Here is a 13,467-nt window from a genome sequence, read left to right as displayed (position 1 = left end):
TCCATATATTAACAACATAAATACTTAAACCTACACGGCCTTTTCTACCTTTTGATACATAATGAAATGTTCTCTATCATGAGTTAAAAATCCTGTCTTTTTATCTGAACGCCTATAACACCAACCTTGTATGTCAACCATTATACTACTTTCTTTCTTTGGAGACCATGTCTGCCTTGCACATACTACTTATCTTCCCAGTTAGACAGTCCTTGCATGGAGACATCGAATCTTCTCTCTGTTTCTTTTTCTTTTTTTTTTTTTTCCTGTTCATATTCTTTTATTTTTTTAATTTAATTTTTTTTTAATTTGCATCCAAATTAGTTAGCATATAGTGCAACAATGATTTCAGGAGTAGATTCCTTAATGCCCCTTACCCATTTAGCTCATCCCCTCCCCCCCACAACCCCTCCAGTAACCCTCTGTTTGTTCTCCATATTTAAGAGTCTCTTCTGTTTTGTACCCCTCCCTGTTTTTATATTATTTTTATTTCCCTTCCCTTATGTTCATCTTTTTTGTGTCTTAAAGTCCTCATATGAGTGAAGTTATATGATATTTGTCTTTCTCTGACTAATTTCACTTAGCATAATACCCTCCAGTTCCATCCACGTAGTTGTAAATGGCAAGATTTCATTCTTTTTGATTGCTGTGTAATACTCCATTGTGTATGTATATATACATGTATATATATACATGTGTATGTATATATATATATATAATATATATATAGTATATGTATATATATATAATATATGTATATTGTATATATATTATATATATATACATATACTATATATATATAATATATGTGCATATACATACACATATATATACCACATCTTCTTTATCCATTCATCCATCGATGAACATTTGGGCTTTTTCCATACTTTGGCTATGGTTGATAGCGCTGCTGTAAACATTGGGGTGCATATGTCCCTTCGAAACAGCACACCTGTATCCCTTGGATAAATACCTAGTAGTGCAATTGCTGGGTCATAGGGTAGTTCTATTTCTAATTTTTTGAGGAAGCTCCATCCTGTTATCCAGAGTGGCTGCACCAGTTTGCATTCCCACCAACAATGCAAAAGAGATCCTCTTTCTCTGCATCCTTGCCAGCATCTGTTGTTGCCTGAGTTGTTAATGTTAGCCATTCTGACAGGTGTGAGGTGGTATCTCATTGTGGTTTTGATTTTTATTTCCCTTATGATGAGTGATGTTGAGCATTTTTTCATGTGTTGGTTGGCCATCTGGATGTCTTCTTCAGAGAAGTGTCTATTCATGTCTTTTGCCCATTTCTTCACTGGATTATTTGTTTTTTGGGTGTTGAGTTTGATAAGTTCTTTGTAGATTTTAGATACTAACCCTTTATCTGATATGTCATTTGCAAATTTCTTCTCCCATTCTGTCAGTTGCCTTTTAGTTTTGCTGATTGTTTCCTTCACTGTGCAGAAGCTTTTTATTTTGATGAGGTCCCAATAGTTCACTTTTGCTTTTGTTTCCCTTACCTCTGGAGACGTGTCGAGTAAGAAGTTGCTGTGGCCAAGATCAAAGAGGTTTTTGCCTGCTTTCTTCTTGAGGATTTTGATGGCTTCCCGTCTTACATTGAGGTCCTTCATCCATTTTGAGTTTATTTTTGTGTATGGTGTAAGAAAGTGGTCCAGGTTCATTCTTCTGCATGTCACTGTCCACTTTTCCCAGCACCACTTACTGAAGAGACTGTCTTTATTCCATTGGATATTCTTTCCTGCTTTGTCAAAGATTAGTTGGCCATATGTTTGTGGGTCCATCTCTGAGTTCTCTATTCTATTCCATTGATCTGAGTGTCTCTTCTTGTGCCGGTACCCTACTGTCTTGATGGTTACAGCTTTGTAGTGAAGCTTGAAGTCCAGGATTGTGATGCCTCCTGCTTTGGCTTTCTTTTTCAGGATTGCTTTGGCTATTTGGGGTCTTTTCTGGTTCCATACAAATTTTAGGGTTGTTTGTTCTAGCTCTGTGAAGAATGCTGGTGTTATTTTGATAGGGATTGCATTGAATATGTAGATTGCTTTGGGTAGTATCGACATTTTAACAATATTTGTTCTTCCTACACAGGTCTTGCTCCCTCTTTCGACCCCTAGCACATGTCCTTACAAATGGTAGCCTGCCAAATTACTTATTGACTGAAATTCAATGGAGCAACCCTCATCCCTCTGGCTCAGGAAAGAAATGGAGGGAGAGGAGAGAGATAGCTCACTGGTATATTCCCATAGTTCTTAAAGGCTTTCTGTCTTGCTAGGTTTGCCTTTGTAAAAAAATGAAAATTTTACCATAAATGTATTCTTTTCCAGGGACCAACTATATCATCAGCCACCTAATCGAGCGGGAGTTCCTGAGGAGTCCTTGGAGTGTCCTGCAGAGTTGAGACCACCAGCTCCCCAGGCTCCATCCCCAGCTGCTGTCCCCAGACCCCCTAGTAACCTTCCAGCTAGAGGAACTCTGAAAACAAGCAATTTGCCAGAAGAATTACGTAAGTTGTTTGCAATGTTGTTTTTCCTTCTTTTTTGTCAGGTCTTCTACTTAGAGAGTACTTGATGATTTTTCATCCCTGACCTTGGGTATTCCTCATACACAGAGTGAAATAAATTTCACTTCCTTACTTTTTGCTTTAAAAAGTAACCAGCATTTTATATGAATCGTTTTTAGTGATGCTGACACTACCAGCAAAACTCACAAAATGCTTACCATTAGATTTTCTTAAACATATACTCCAACAACAAATAACTCCAACGCTTCTCTCTTCTGAATGATGCTCTTGAGTGGACTTGTCCCTGGGTAAATTAATTGGATGTCCATGTGGTATTGGCCAGGGACCTAGTGTTTCACCATAAATTAGCAACAGCCATCAGGAACGAGGTCATTTCCTGTAGGAATGAGCAATCTTGTTTGGAAAAAGCGGTCTCACATTCTCCATACTGTTTTACAACCAATGCAAACCAAGCCTTTTATTTAAAGAAACATTCGACTAAGTGTCAGGTGATGATTCTCTTTCCAGATTTTGCAGCCAGAACCAGAAATGTTGAAATATCACCAAAATGTTCTCATATTAAGGTCAGTCAGGACAGTAAGTTCCAGAAATCTTATGAAAACAGCCACTACTTGTGAAATTGTTATATTCTGTTGTGCTTGCTAGAGAAGTTCAGGTAATTCTAATAAGCCCTTTAGAAACCTGGGTGCTTTTTTGAACCAAACTTGAAAATTAAGCCTTCTGCATTTGCTAACTCTTATCGGGGGAATCTGTGCTCATTAGTCATTTAGGGCTCTGGAAGATATCTATGGTAAGGATCCATTGTTGTTTATCATCCAAAAAAAATTTTTTAATCTTTTCAAAATCTTATACATTTTAATCTTGAGCACTTGTGGAGAATGGATGCTGTCCTGCATAGGATATAACCCTCATGTCAATCTATAGATCATATTTGTCTTACCATAATCTATAAAGGAGTCTGGAAATTCTTAACTAGGAATTGGTTGAATATTAGGTGTTAAGAATACATTGAGGGCCATCGATATGTCGGGCTGCTTAAATGAGTCAGTATGAGCATTGTACACGCTTCTATTTGAGATCTTTGTTTCAAAAGTCCAGAGCCCAAGCATAGATGAATACATACAAACTCATATTTTCTCTCCAACTTTCCTTTCTTCTCCATCTCCTGCCCCAGGGACTTCCTGATATTGAGCTTGTCTCTTCCAGACTAAAAGCCAGCACACAGAGATTATTCATCTATCACATTAACATGCTACCCAGAAATTTCCCCAAGATTTTAGCCTGATAAAACATTGGCTTGCCATCCTGACTGGGTCAGGTCTGTGGGCACAATGCCATCTGTTGCTCCAGGCTGACCCAGGGAGGAGCCAGAGAATAAGTGACACTGGATGCCCAGAGGTGGAATCTGTCCTTCAAGCTGCTGAAGTTCCTACTAACATTCCCGATCCATGCTTTGGTGTACCCTCATTTCCTGGCGTTTCTCCCAGCAGTGAGTGGTAAGGGGAAGGAGGTGGTAGGGAACCACCTGCTCCCTCTCCCCCCATTTGCTTTTGTTGAGCAAGAGCTCGGGGAGCAGAGAGCATCATGAGATCAAAAGAGGACACTGCTGGGTGGCCCCTTAGCAAGGTTCAGCTTCTTGGCCTGCTGTGAGAGTATTCCTCAGGCACAGTGCCAAGTGTCTCTAAGAAACCAGGAGGTGGCCTGATCTTAAGGCCCCTCAGGTTCTGGGTGATAGATGTTGTTAATGCATCGTGTGATTTTTCAGCAGACCTCCTTGGCTGGGCTCAGGCCACCAGCACTGTTCTTCCCATGCACACTGGGCAGTCTGCAGCCCCTCGGACAGACCCCTGCCGCCCCTTGGGGCCTAGTGATGCACACAGCTGCAGGCATAAGCCCTCAGACCAACCCCAGATAAAGTTTCACTTTATAAGTCTAAAAAGACAAGAAACATTGCATACAATTTACAAGTGTTCAGAATAGAATGATTTGACTAGTTTCTAATAAATGTGAAAACTCTCTCTTAGGGAAAGTCTTTATCACCTATTCTATGGACACAGCCACGGAGGTGGTGAAATTCGTGAACTTTTTGTTGGTAAATGGCTTCCAAACTGCAGTAAGTATTTTCTCCAAAGAGAAGACTTGTGAGTACAATGAGGGGCAGCTGGGGAGGGCTCAGTCAGTTAAGCATCCAGCTTAGGCTCAGGACATGATCTCATGGTTCGTGAGTTCGAGCATTGTGTCAGGCTCTGTGCAGACAGCTCAGAGCCTGGAGCCTGCTTCAGATTCTGTGTCTCCCTCTCTCTCTGCCCCTCCCCCACTCATGTGTGTGCATGCGCTTGCGCTCTCTCAGAAATAAATAAACTTAAAAAAATAATAAAGCAAGTACAATGAGAAGCAAAACAAAATAGCTGTTGACGTTTTAAACTATATTATCTGAGTTACGTGATTAGGAGCTAAACGCTTATAGATGTAGGTAATTATTTTCTAGATTTTAAACTCTCCAGAGTCTCCAGCAGTTACTTCCTGTGTGCTTTTGGAGTGACCCTGAGAACCTCTGAACAGCCGGAACGGTGGTAGTCAGCGCTGACCACAGACGCAGCTTGGCCCCCAACCCAAAGGAAATGCCAGGCTCTTAATGCACTTCTACCTTTGCCCTTTTTTTCTTTTTCTTTTTTTTTTCACCAAGCAAGCCTGCTTTGGTTGTGTTTCCTGTGATGCAGGAGGCCTCAGGCTTAACCAGGCCACCTGCTTATTGTACAAGGCCCTTCTGTAGGGCACTAGGCTGTAAGGTCTGAGGTCAAGGCCCACTGTGCACAGCTGCCTTCCACATCTTGATGCAGCAGCAGCCCCTCTGGGCAGGGAATACATGGCCTGATTCTCAGCTGGTCTCGTCTAGTTCTAGGGGAGGTAGACAACCCAGCCCTGCAGTTCACTGTGACCTTGGCCCAAGAAATCTCAGGAAGCACACACTCCTCAAGTTTCCCTGCAGTGCCTTCCAACAGCACAGCTTAAAGTCATGTAAGTTCTTCTGTAGGATAAACAAAATACCACAGGAGGCGACTCAAAGGACTGGCTTTCCTAAAACACTGAGCTCACTTCTCTTCCTTCCCAGAGGCCCCCTTTGGGTATTGAGTGATAGTAAATTCTAGACAGTGCTGAAAAATTAAGGAAAATATCTATGAATAGGAATGTGGAAGGATAAAAAGAGAATACTTGGCAACTAAATGTCAATTTTAAACATTACTTAGCGTTATTTAACAGTTTTTATTGAATTTCTCTTTATTCTATAATTTTTTTAATAGGAGCATCTACAAGGTTAAAAATGGATACAATTTATACATTCCAACTTAAGTGACTGTATAGAAGCCAACATTTCAATTTCTCGTTTCTAGAGAAAGAAAGCACTGCGGCAACCAGGATGTAAAATCAAATTACAGGTCCTAAGGCCAACATTTGCAGAAAAGATCTTACTTTTGGTCATTTCCAAAAAAGCATACTGATTGCCCTTGGAGAAGAGGACAGGTTTTTATGAACTTAAGAGTCAGGGACGCCTTAGACGGAATTTAAATCTGTCCTTAATTTGTATCACCATGAAACCTTGTATTAGAATCACAGAGCCCCATCCTGGACAGCTAAGTTACTATATTGATATATCAAGAGTCCCTTAGTGGAGAAAAACACTTAATGGGTAATTTAAGGAAAGTTTAATGAAAGGACTATTTTCTTTTTTTTTTTTTAATTTTTTTAAAAATGTTTATTTAGTTTTGAGACAGAGAGAGACACAGCATGAGCAAGGAAGGGGCAGAGAGAGAGGGAGACACAGAATGTGAAGCAGGCTCTAGGCTCTGAGCCGTCAGCCCAGAGCCCGACGCAGGGCTCGAACTCACGAACTGTGAGATCATGACCTGAGCCAAAGTCGGACGCTTAACCGACGGAGCCACCCAGGCACCCCGAAAGGACTATTTTCAAAGTTCTAGGTAAATTTTAAGAAATCCTCAGGGAGCAGAGCATATCCTGGGCCTACAGCAACAGCAGGAAGTTGCCACCACCCTTAAGTCTAAAGAGGCAAGGGAACAGTGGCTATGGCAACCTGAAGAGGGAGGCCGTATGGGTTGCTAGGGCTGCCATGAAGTACCACATGCTTAAGCAAAAGAAATTTATTTCCTCATAGTTCTGGAGTCTGGATGTCCAAGATAAAGGTGTCGGCAAGACTGGTTTCATTACGGGCCTCTTCCTTGGTTTGCAGGTGGCCGTCTTCTTCCTGTGTCTCCACCAGTCTTCCCTCTGTGTGTCCTAATCTCTTCTAAGGACACCAGTCCTATTAGATCAGAGCCCATCCACATGACCCCATTTTACCTTAATCACCTCTCTCAAGGCTCTATCTCCAAATATAGTCACATTGAGTCAGTGGAGGTTAAGACTTCAACATGTGAGTTTTGGGGGAAACAATGTGGCCTTTAACAGCGGCTGTGTGGAAAAGTTGGCCTGACAGATGCTGTGGACTTTGGTAGAGACCTGGAGAGACAAATGAGAGATATCAAGCACATTGTGCCTCCCAGAAAGTCCACCTCAATAGCAGGGAATAATTTAGGTGCTCAGTTAACAATGAAGTACCATTCATTGAGTACTTACTTCAAGCCTGGCATTATGATATACCTTTTTCATAACCAATTGTTTTAATCCTCATAACCATCCTTGGAAGTAGGTTTAGTAACCACATATTACAAATAAGGATAATAAGACTTAGAGAGTTTCCATAATGTTTTAAAGTTATGCAAGCAGGAAGTGCAGAAGCCAACAGTGGAACCAAGAGTAGAGCCAAGCTGTCCGTTCCTTCTCAACCCCAACATTATATTGCTTCTGTCTCATATAATAGAAATGAATTCCTGATACAGTCACAGAGAGCTACAAGCTTTCTCGAGATTACCTCATGTGGTCATTGGCTATCAGACATTTTAAAGCAGGAATCATCCAGACCAAAAGGAAAGCCATTCTATTTTTAATGTGCCATCGGTAAAGAAACATATTCTGAACTTGTATTATATACTGTATGTGTTTGACAGTTTGGTGTTCTCGAGGCACTTTCTCGTTCCACAGGAAGATTAGAACTAGGTTGAAGAGATAAGGCAGACATAAATGAGTCATACAGTGAATGAAAGGATGTTATAATGACATGTTAAGTGTCTAACACCACTGGTCACAGCGGGGCTGAGTCGGGTGAGGTGAGGAGGAGGAAGTCAGCGAGTGGGGAGGAGTCACAGAGCAGGGAGGCTTGGGCTATGCTGTTGGGGTGCGGGGGAGTAAAGTAGACAGGCCACATGAAACAAGAGGTAAGGCTGGGTCACGGATGGCATGGAGAGCTTACTGAACAGCTAGGACTTAAATGGCGGAGTGACATTTAGGACAACTGATCTGAGAACGGTGTGGCCGAACCAAATAACTCCTCCTCAAGGACACTCTCCCCGAGTCACCCATTCTTGTATATAATCCCTCTTCCAAACAAGAGCACCTTGTACACATGTACATTACTCTCTGGCTGCGGGGCAAAGCCTGAGCCCCAGAAAGGCCTTCTTATTTGGTCTTCTGAAAAAACAGAAAGTAACTGGTTTTTCTCCCCTTCAAATACTCCTTCAAAGACTTGATATTTAATATCTATCTTTTCAAGGCCCAGGAGGTTCTGCTTCTTGACTTTCATCATAAACCTTTTCCCACCATCTCAGTAATTGTTTTTGTGACTGTTCCTTGGATTTGCTCCAAGTTTCATACAATCCTTCTTAAACGTATAGATCGAAACTGGACATAATACCATAATAATGACCTGGCTAATGCAAGTAAAGCACCAGAACTATATCTCCGTACTTGCACACCACACATCCATTAAAATGCTCCAGAATCATATCGTGTTTGCCTTTCATATTACAGATATATATATATATATTTCTTTTTTTTTTTTTTTTTTTGCTGGCTTATATCCAACTTGGTAGTCTACTATATCTCTCAGATTTTTAAAACATAATTATTGTGTAGCCAAAGATACATTTTGATGTGTACCACTATATCCTAATTACGGATATTAAATACTTAAATGCCTACTAATGTTGAAATAGGGAACACTTTAAGAAAATTGTATTTTGGCTTTTAGACTTATATGCTGCTCTCTGCAAAAAGTGCTCATAATTTTTTCAGTCTTAAATGCATATAGTCTCGTGTTTTCTCTTGCTCTGCATCTAGAGAAAGCTTCTCATTAAGAGCCACCTCCCATGTCTTTTTCTTGTAGATTGACATATTTGAGGATAGAATCCGAGGCATTGATATCATCAAGTGGATGGAACGCTACCTTAGAGATGTAAGTACATTCCAAAATTCTGAGCTCGTTGGCTGGTGGGAAAGACAATGTGCTTATGGGGCTATTTTATGAAAGGAGCAATTGGCAAACCCACCAAGTCCAAAGCCGAGAAAGTCCCAACAAAGCCTCCCTTGTTGGCAGCCGCACAAAGACCTGGAAAGGAAGGATGGGGTCACCCTTCTGGACATGCACAGGCAGGAAATAACGGTCAAACCAGACACAGGTGGTTGATAACAATCAGAGCAAACAATTTTTTGACCAGAATAGGAAAGGAGGAAATGAAGGCAGAGAGTGGGGAGGGAGTGACAGAATTCAATTTAATCTGAGGCCACCCCAAGTGTTTTGCAGGATTGGGCTCCAGAGCTTTCCCGGGAGGCTCCCTGTGCAGCAACCGTCCCCCCTCCCCAATCCAGGCGCCCACTTGGAGCCCTGTGATTTGTTTTCCACTGACAGAATCTATACTGACCACTGGGACACTTTGTGCTTTAACAAGATAGAAATTGATTGCTGCCAGTGTGTCCGTGTCGGCTGCTTCAGCTGCTTCTTTTGGAGAGAGCGGTGGGGGAGAGAGTCTCAGCAGGCTGGGGTTTTGTGGCTTTTCCTTTTGTCTGCAGCCTGATGTTTGCTTTGTGTTGAAGGGGCTGCTCCTCCTGGCTGTGCTGACTCGTAAGCGCTCGTGGCACGCAGGGCAGTCAAGAGTGCAGTAACTGACAGCTTACACCCAGCTGCCGGAGGGAGGGGGCTTTTCATTGGTGATGTTCCGGAGCCTTTTTGCCACGATGCATAGTCACTTAGCGATTCCGGCTTTCATTAGACGTTTATTAGTGATGGTTGTGGACAATGGTGGGCAAAACCGCCTCCATTTAGGAGAGCTCCTCACAGAGCCATTTGCTCTGCATTTCAAGGGAGCCGGGAGGGAGACGGAGGGGAGAAGGGGAGACAGGAGCCTGTTGGAGTGGAGGCCAGTGCCTTTCACCCTGGGCAGAGAACGAGCCAGGCCCTCCACTCTGGAGCATGTCACGACGCTTACAGTCCTGCCGGCCGGTTTCCAGCCTGCCTTTCCCAAATGGACCACACTTTACACTTCCATAAACATGCTTTCTCTCTCATTAACAGAAGACAGTGATGATAATTGTAGCAATCAGCCCCAAATACAAACAGGATGTGGAAGGTGCCGAATCACAGCTGGACGAGGATGAGCATGGCTTACATACTAAGTACATTCATCGAATGGTGAGTGGTGGGGGGACCGCAGCACCTCGCAGCACCTCGCCGCCCCTCGGAGAGGGGCTCTTCTTCTGTGAAGGCCTGTCCTTCACTAGAAACCAACTGAAGGCGGCATGATGGTGGGTGAAGAAGCCCAGGCAGCAGTGGGGGGGGTGTTGGTTCTGGCTCTGTCTTAAGCGACCACGTCTCTGGGACTCCGTTCCTATCAGGAGCAAGGGGAGTTTCACATGTGCTCTGGAACGTCCAAGGCTCTGGAAAACAGTGCTCTGCTGACTTGGTTGTTTACCAACAAATGTGAAGTCCCAAGAGGGCAGGGGACAGGGCTGTGCGGAGAGCGGGCTCCTGCACCTGTGTCCTATTCTGACCCCTGCCTCACCAGAGAGGCAGAGTAGCATAGTGAAAAGGACCCGTGCTGTTGTGTCAGATAGACCTGGTTCAAATTCTGCTTCCTCATGTATAGTTGTGTGACTGCGGGCCAACTGCTTAAGCTTCTCTGTACCTCCATGTCCCTAATCATAAAATGGGTCACTAATACTTACAGTGTTGTAAAGATCGAATGAAATCGTTCGTGACGAACATATCGATGCTCACATCAAGGGAAGGGACTGTTCTTAGCTCATGATAGATGAGCAACCCTCCACGGCCACACCTAAACTATGGGAGCTGGTCAAACTGGAAAAATCTGTAGGAAGTTAGGCGTGCTCAGCATCTGGCAAAACATTCTGACCGAAAATACCACCCAGCTTTGGAATTGGCTGTTTTGTGAGCTAGCAATCTCCCTGCTTTCCAGGATTACAGAGATGCTGTGGAGATGGTCCCTGCTTGACTAGGGCGCTGGACTAGACTTGTGACTTTCAAAATGTCCTGCGGGTCAAAATGTCCCCGATGGACTCTAGCAGGTGCTGGGGGTCAGGGCGGCTCTGGGCCTCCCACCCCAACTTAGCCACAGCTGGTTTGCTTTTCTCAGGCTTGTTTACCAAGGATTTTGAGATTTGAAGAGGCTCGAAATCCACTGGACTAGAACTTGTAAGCTCCATTTCAACGGTAACATTCCACAGGCACCTGGAATGCGCAGAAAGGATCACTGACTAAGACAGGATGATGAGGCAAGACACCGAAGTGGCCCCGACAGAATAAGTAAGCAGCACAAGGCAGGACACAGGCAGGCAAGGGACATGCAGCTTTACCTCAGCGGAAGCTGACTTAAGTCCAGGTCTGTCCTGGGATCAGGAGGAGCACAGGAAAAAGGCAGAGTGGGCGGGGGTTCCCCATCTGTCTCCTCTTCTACCAAGTGCCGACCACTTGTGCGAGTTCAGAACCAACCCAAGGCAAGGTGGTGAGGTCAGAGAGTAAGGCCAGGGAATCAGGAGCTAAGCCTCCCCCCTGTTCATCCTCTCCCAGTCTGACAGCCCCCCGGGGGCTGGACAGGGCCCAGAAAAGGGTCACGGCTGGCTGCGGGTGCTGCCATCCCTTGGCTGTCTGCTGCATGTCTGGCTGGCCCCAAAGCACTCAGTGTCCTGTCTGCATCTCTAGGAACCTGCCAGTCCTGGGAGCTGACAGCTGGTGTGTGGGAAGGGCTCCAGGTCCCTGCCAGTTCCTGAGGAAACCTGTCAAGGTCTGCTGGTGTGTGGCTACGCCAGGCAGTAAAACACAGCTCAACCTCAGAGTTTGTCTGACTATGCCCAGCCATGAACCAGATTGTCTCCAAACTCAGTGTCTGGGGACACGGATGTCTTGGGCCCTTCCTTATCACTGAAGGAGTTGAAGAGGCCTGATACAGAAGTGCCTTCCTGCCCAGCTGGCTGACCTCCAGGTCCCCTCCAGGCAGCAGAAACCTCTAGGACAGAGGGAGTGAAAAGGTACCCAGGAGTAACCGCATTATAGAGCCAGTGACTTCACGAAAAGCCGGTATCTGGAAATAGGAGAGAAAACTATAATCCGCTGCTGCTGTCTGGCCCGCCGGCAGGCTGGGTAGCCTAGCAGACAAGCAAAATTTTAGAGACAGGGTCCTGGAAGTCAGAGGTGAAATCCATTTCTTTACTTTTAACTTCGCAACCCTGTGCCCTTCCTGTCACGTGTTTGTCCTGATGATTGGTGCTTTCAGTTGCACTGTATGTGGGTCATTTTAAAATACGCTTTTGGTCCTCTGGATTTTAAAAGACAGCGGTTCTGAGAAAACACCGTGTGGGGCATTTGTGTGTGGTGTGTGTGTGTGTGAGTGCACATGCGTGAGACTGTGTTTGTGGGTTTCTATGGTGACTTCAATAACCAACTGTCACCACTGTCACTTCTCTGTCCTGTTTGTATTCCCCTGCACAATGAAGATTTCTCAGTTTTAAAAATCAATTGGAAGATGAAATACTTGGGGACACATAATTCCTCATCTCCTTGTCATCAGATGACCGACTGAGAGCTCTGTGCTGGTCACAGGATTGGGAAGACTCCCAACTCCGCTCATCTTGAAAATTCTGGTTTTGATACAGTTCTTGGCAGCTGAGTCTTTTGGGGCCACAGCAGTGTCAGAGTAAACTGGAACCGTGTGGGGAACCTACATGTTCTGTGGCAGGCAGAGCTTCTCACGGTTGACCCCCTCTCCCCAGCCTCATCTCCCATCCCCTCCCTAGCCCATCCTGTGCTCTAGCCACAAAGCATTGTTGGCTGGCCCCAACCCCACTAAAATTCTTTCACACCTCCAAAGGTTTGCTTTTGCTGTTTCGTCTGCTGGGAGTGTCCTTCCCCTCTCCCCCACTTCCTCTGTCTGATCAAATTATTCTTGTCTTCCAGTATCTAAGTGACACGTCCCCTGTAACTCTTCAAATCACTGATGCAGAATGGATGGCCCCCATTTTGGCCTTCCACAGCAATTTGTTTAAACTTTTCACACTGCACCGTGGTTGGCAATTTACCCTTCTTCCTCCGCACCAATCTGCTGACTTTCGGAGGATAGGGATTGTATCCGTAGTGTTCCGGTAAACTGGTTCTCAAAAAAAACACAAAATCCTGATTTGTAGCATTTCCCCATTTCCATGGTATAAATACTCTCATTAGGGCCCATTTCAAGCTACCAGTGTAAAATCACTGAACAAGGAATTAGGAATGGATGCATACAACTGGCTTTTGTGAGCCAATACTAGCCAGCTCAGCACACCCTGGAGGGTATCCTAATCCTTGAAACCCAAGGTCGAGCACTGAGTGTGATGTTTAACAGGCCTTCAACAAATGATTCGTGTGTATGGCATGCATGTGTCATGGGGGGCACCTGAAAGGCGAAGTGTGTGGCACTCGAAATCAGAATAAAAACGCTGTGTGGGCCTTGCATGATTGTGGGTGCCATTAACTCCTCCTCCTCATTCCTGAAATCAAACTTTCA

General features: G+C 44.4%; 1 protein-coding gene and 1 long non-coding RNA gene across 8 annotated transcripts in view; one reads left to right on the top strand and one right to left on the bottom strand.

The window, feature by feature from the left end:
* The window catches only part of LOC131514697 (uncharacterized), a 114,935-nt gene that overhangs the window by 19,558 nt on the left and 81,910 nt on the right, over window positions 1–13,467 (bottom strand). For 2 of the 6 annotated variants that reach the window (XR_009263210.1, XR_009263209.1), the window contains exons 2-3: window positions 9,337–11,159; window positions 2,722–7,039 (exon numbers count right to left, since the gene is read on the bottom strand). This is a non-coding gene — a long non-coding RNA (uncharacterized LOC131514697). Of the gene's footprint in view, window positions 1–2,721; window positions 7,040–8,964; window positions 11,160–11,284; window positions 12,677–13,467 lie in introns of those variants that run through there. The other 4 variants (XR_009263211.1, XR_009263213.1, XR_009263212.1 and 1 more) reach the window with 4 other exon arrangements.
* Window positions 1–13,467, top strand: part of TRAF3IP2 (TRAF3 interacting protein 2) — a 43,879-nt gene that overhangs the window by 27,092 nt on the left and 3,320 nt on the right. Inside the window, exons 4-7 of one of the 2 annotated variants that reach the window (XM_058734985.1) lie at window positions 2,328–2,506; window positions 4,549–4,637; window positions 8,802–8,870; window positions 9,987–10,103. In XM_058734985.1, coding sequence (XP_058590968.1) covers window positions 2,328–2,506; window positions 4,549–4,637; window positions 8,802–8,870; window positions 9,987–10,103 — 454 coding nt within the window. Of the gene's footprint in view, window positions 1–2,327; window positions 2,507–4,548; window positions 4,638–6,411; window positions 6,502–8,801; window positions 8,871–9,986; window positions 10,104–13,467 lie in introns of those variants that run through there. The other variant, XM_058734986.1, reaches the window with a different exon arrangement.

Source organism: Neofelis nebulosa, chromosome 6 (assembly GCF_028018385.1).
Source record: "Neofelis nebulosa isolate mNeoNeb1 chromosome 6, mNeoNeb1.pri, whole genome shotgun sequence".
In the NCBI taxonomy this organism is placed as follows: domain Eukaryota; kingdom Metazoa; phylum Chordata; class Mammalia; order Carnivora; family Felidae; genus Neofelis; species Neofelis nebulosa.
The sequence above is the reverse complement of the archived record's forward strand: the minus strand, read 5'-3'. Positions and strand labels throughout refer to the sequence as shown.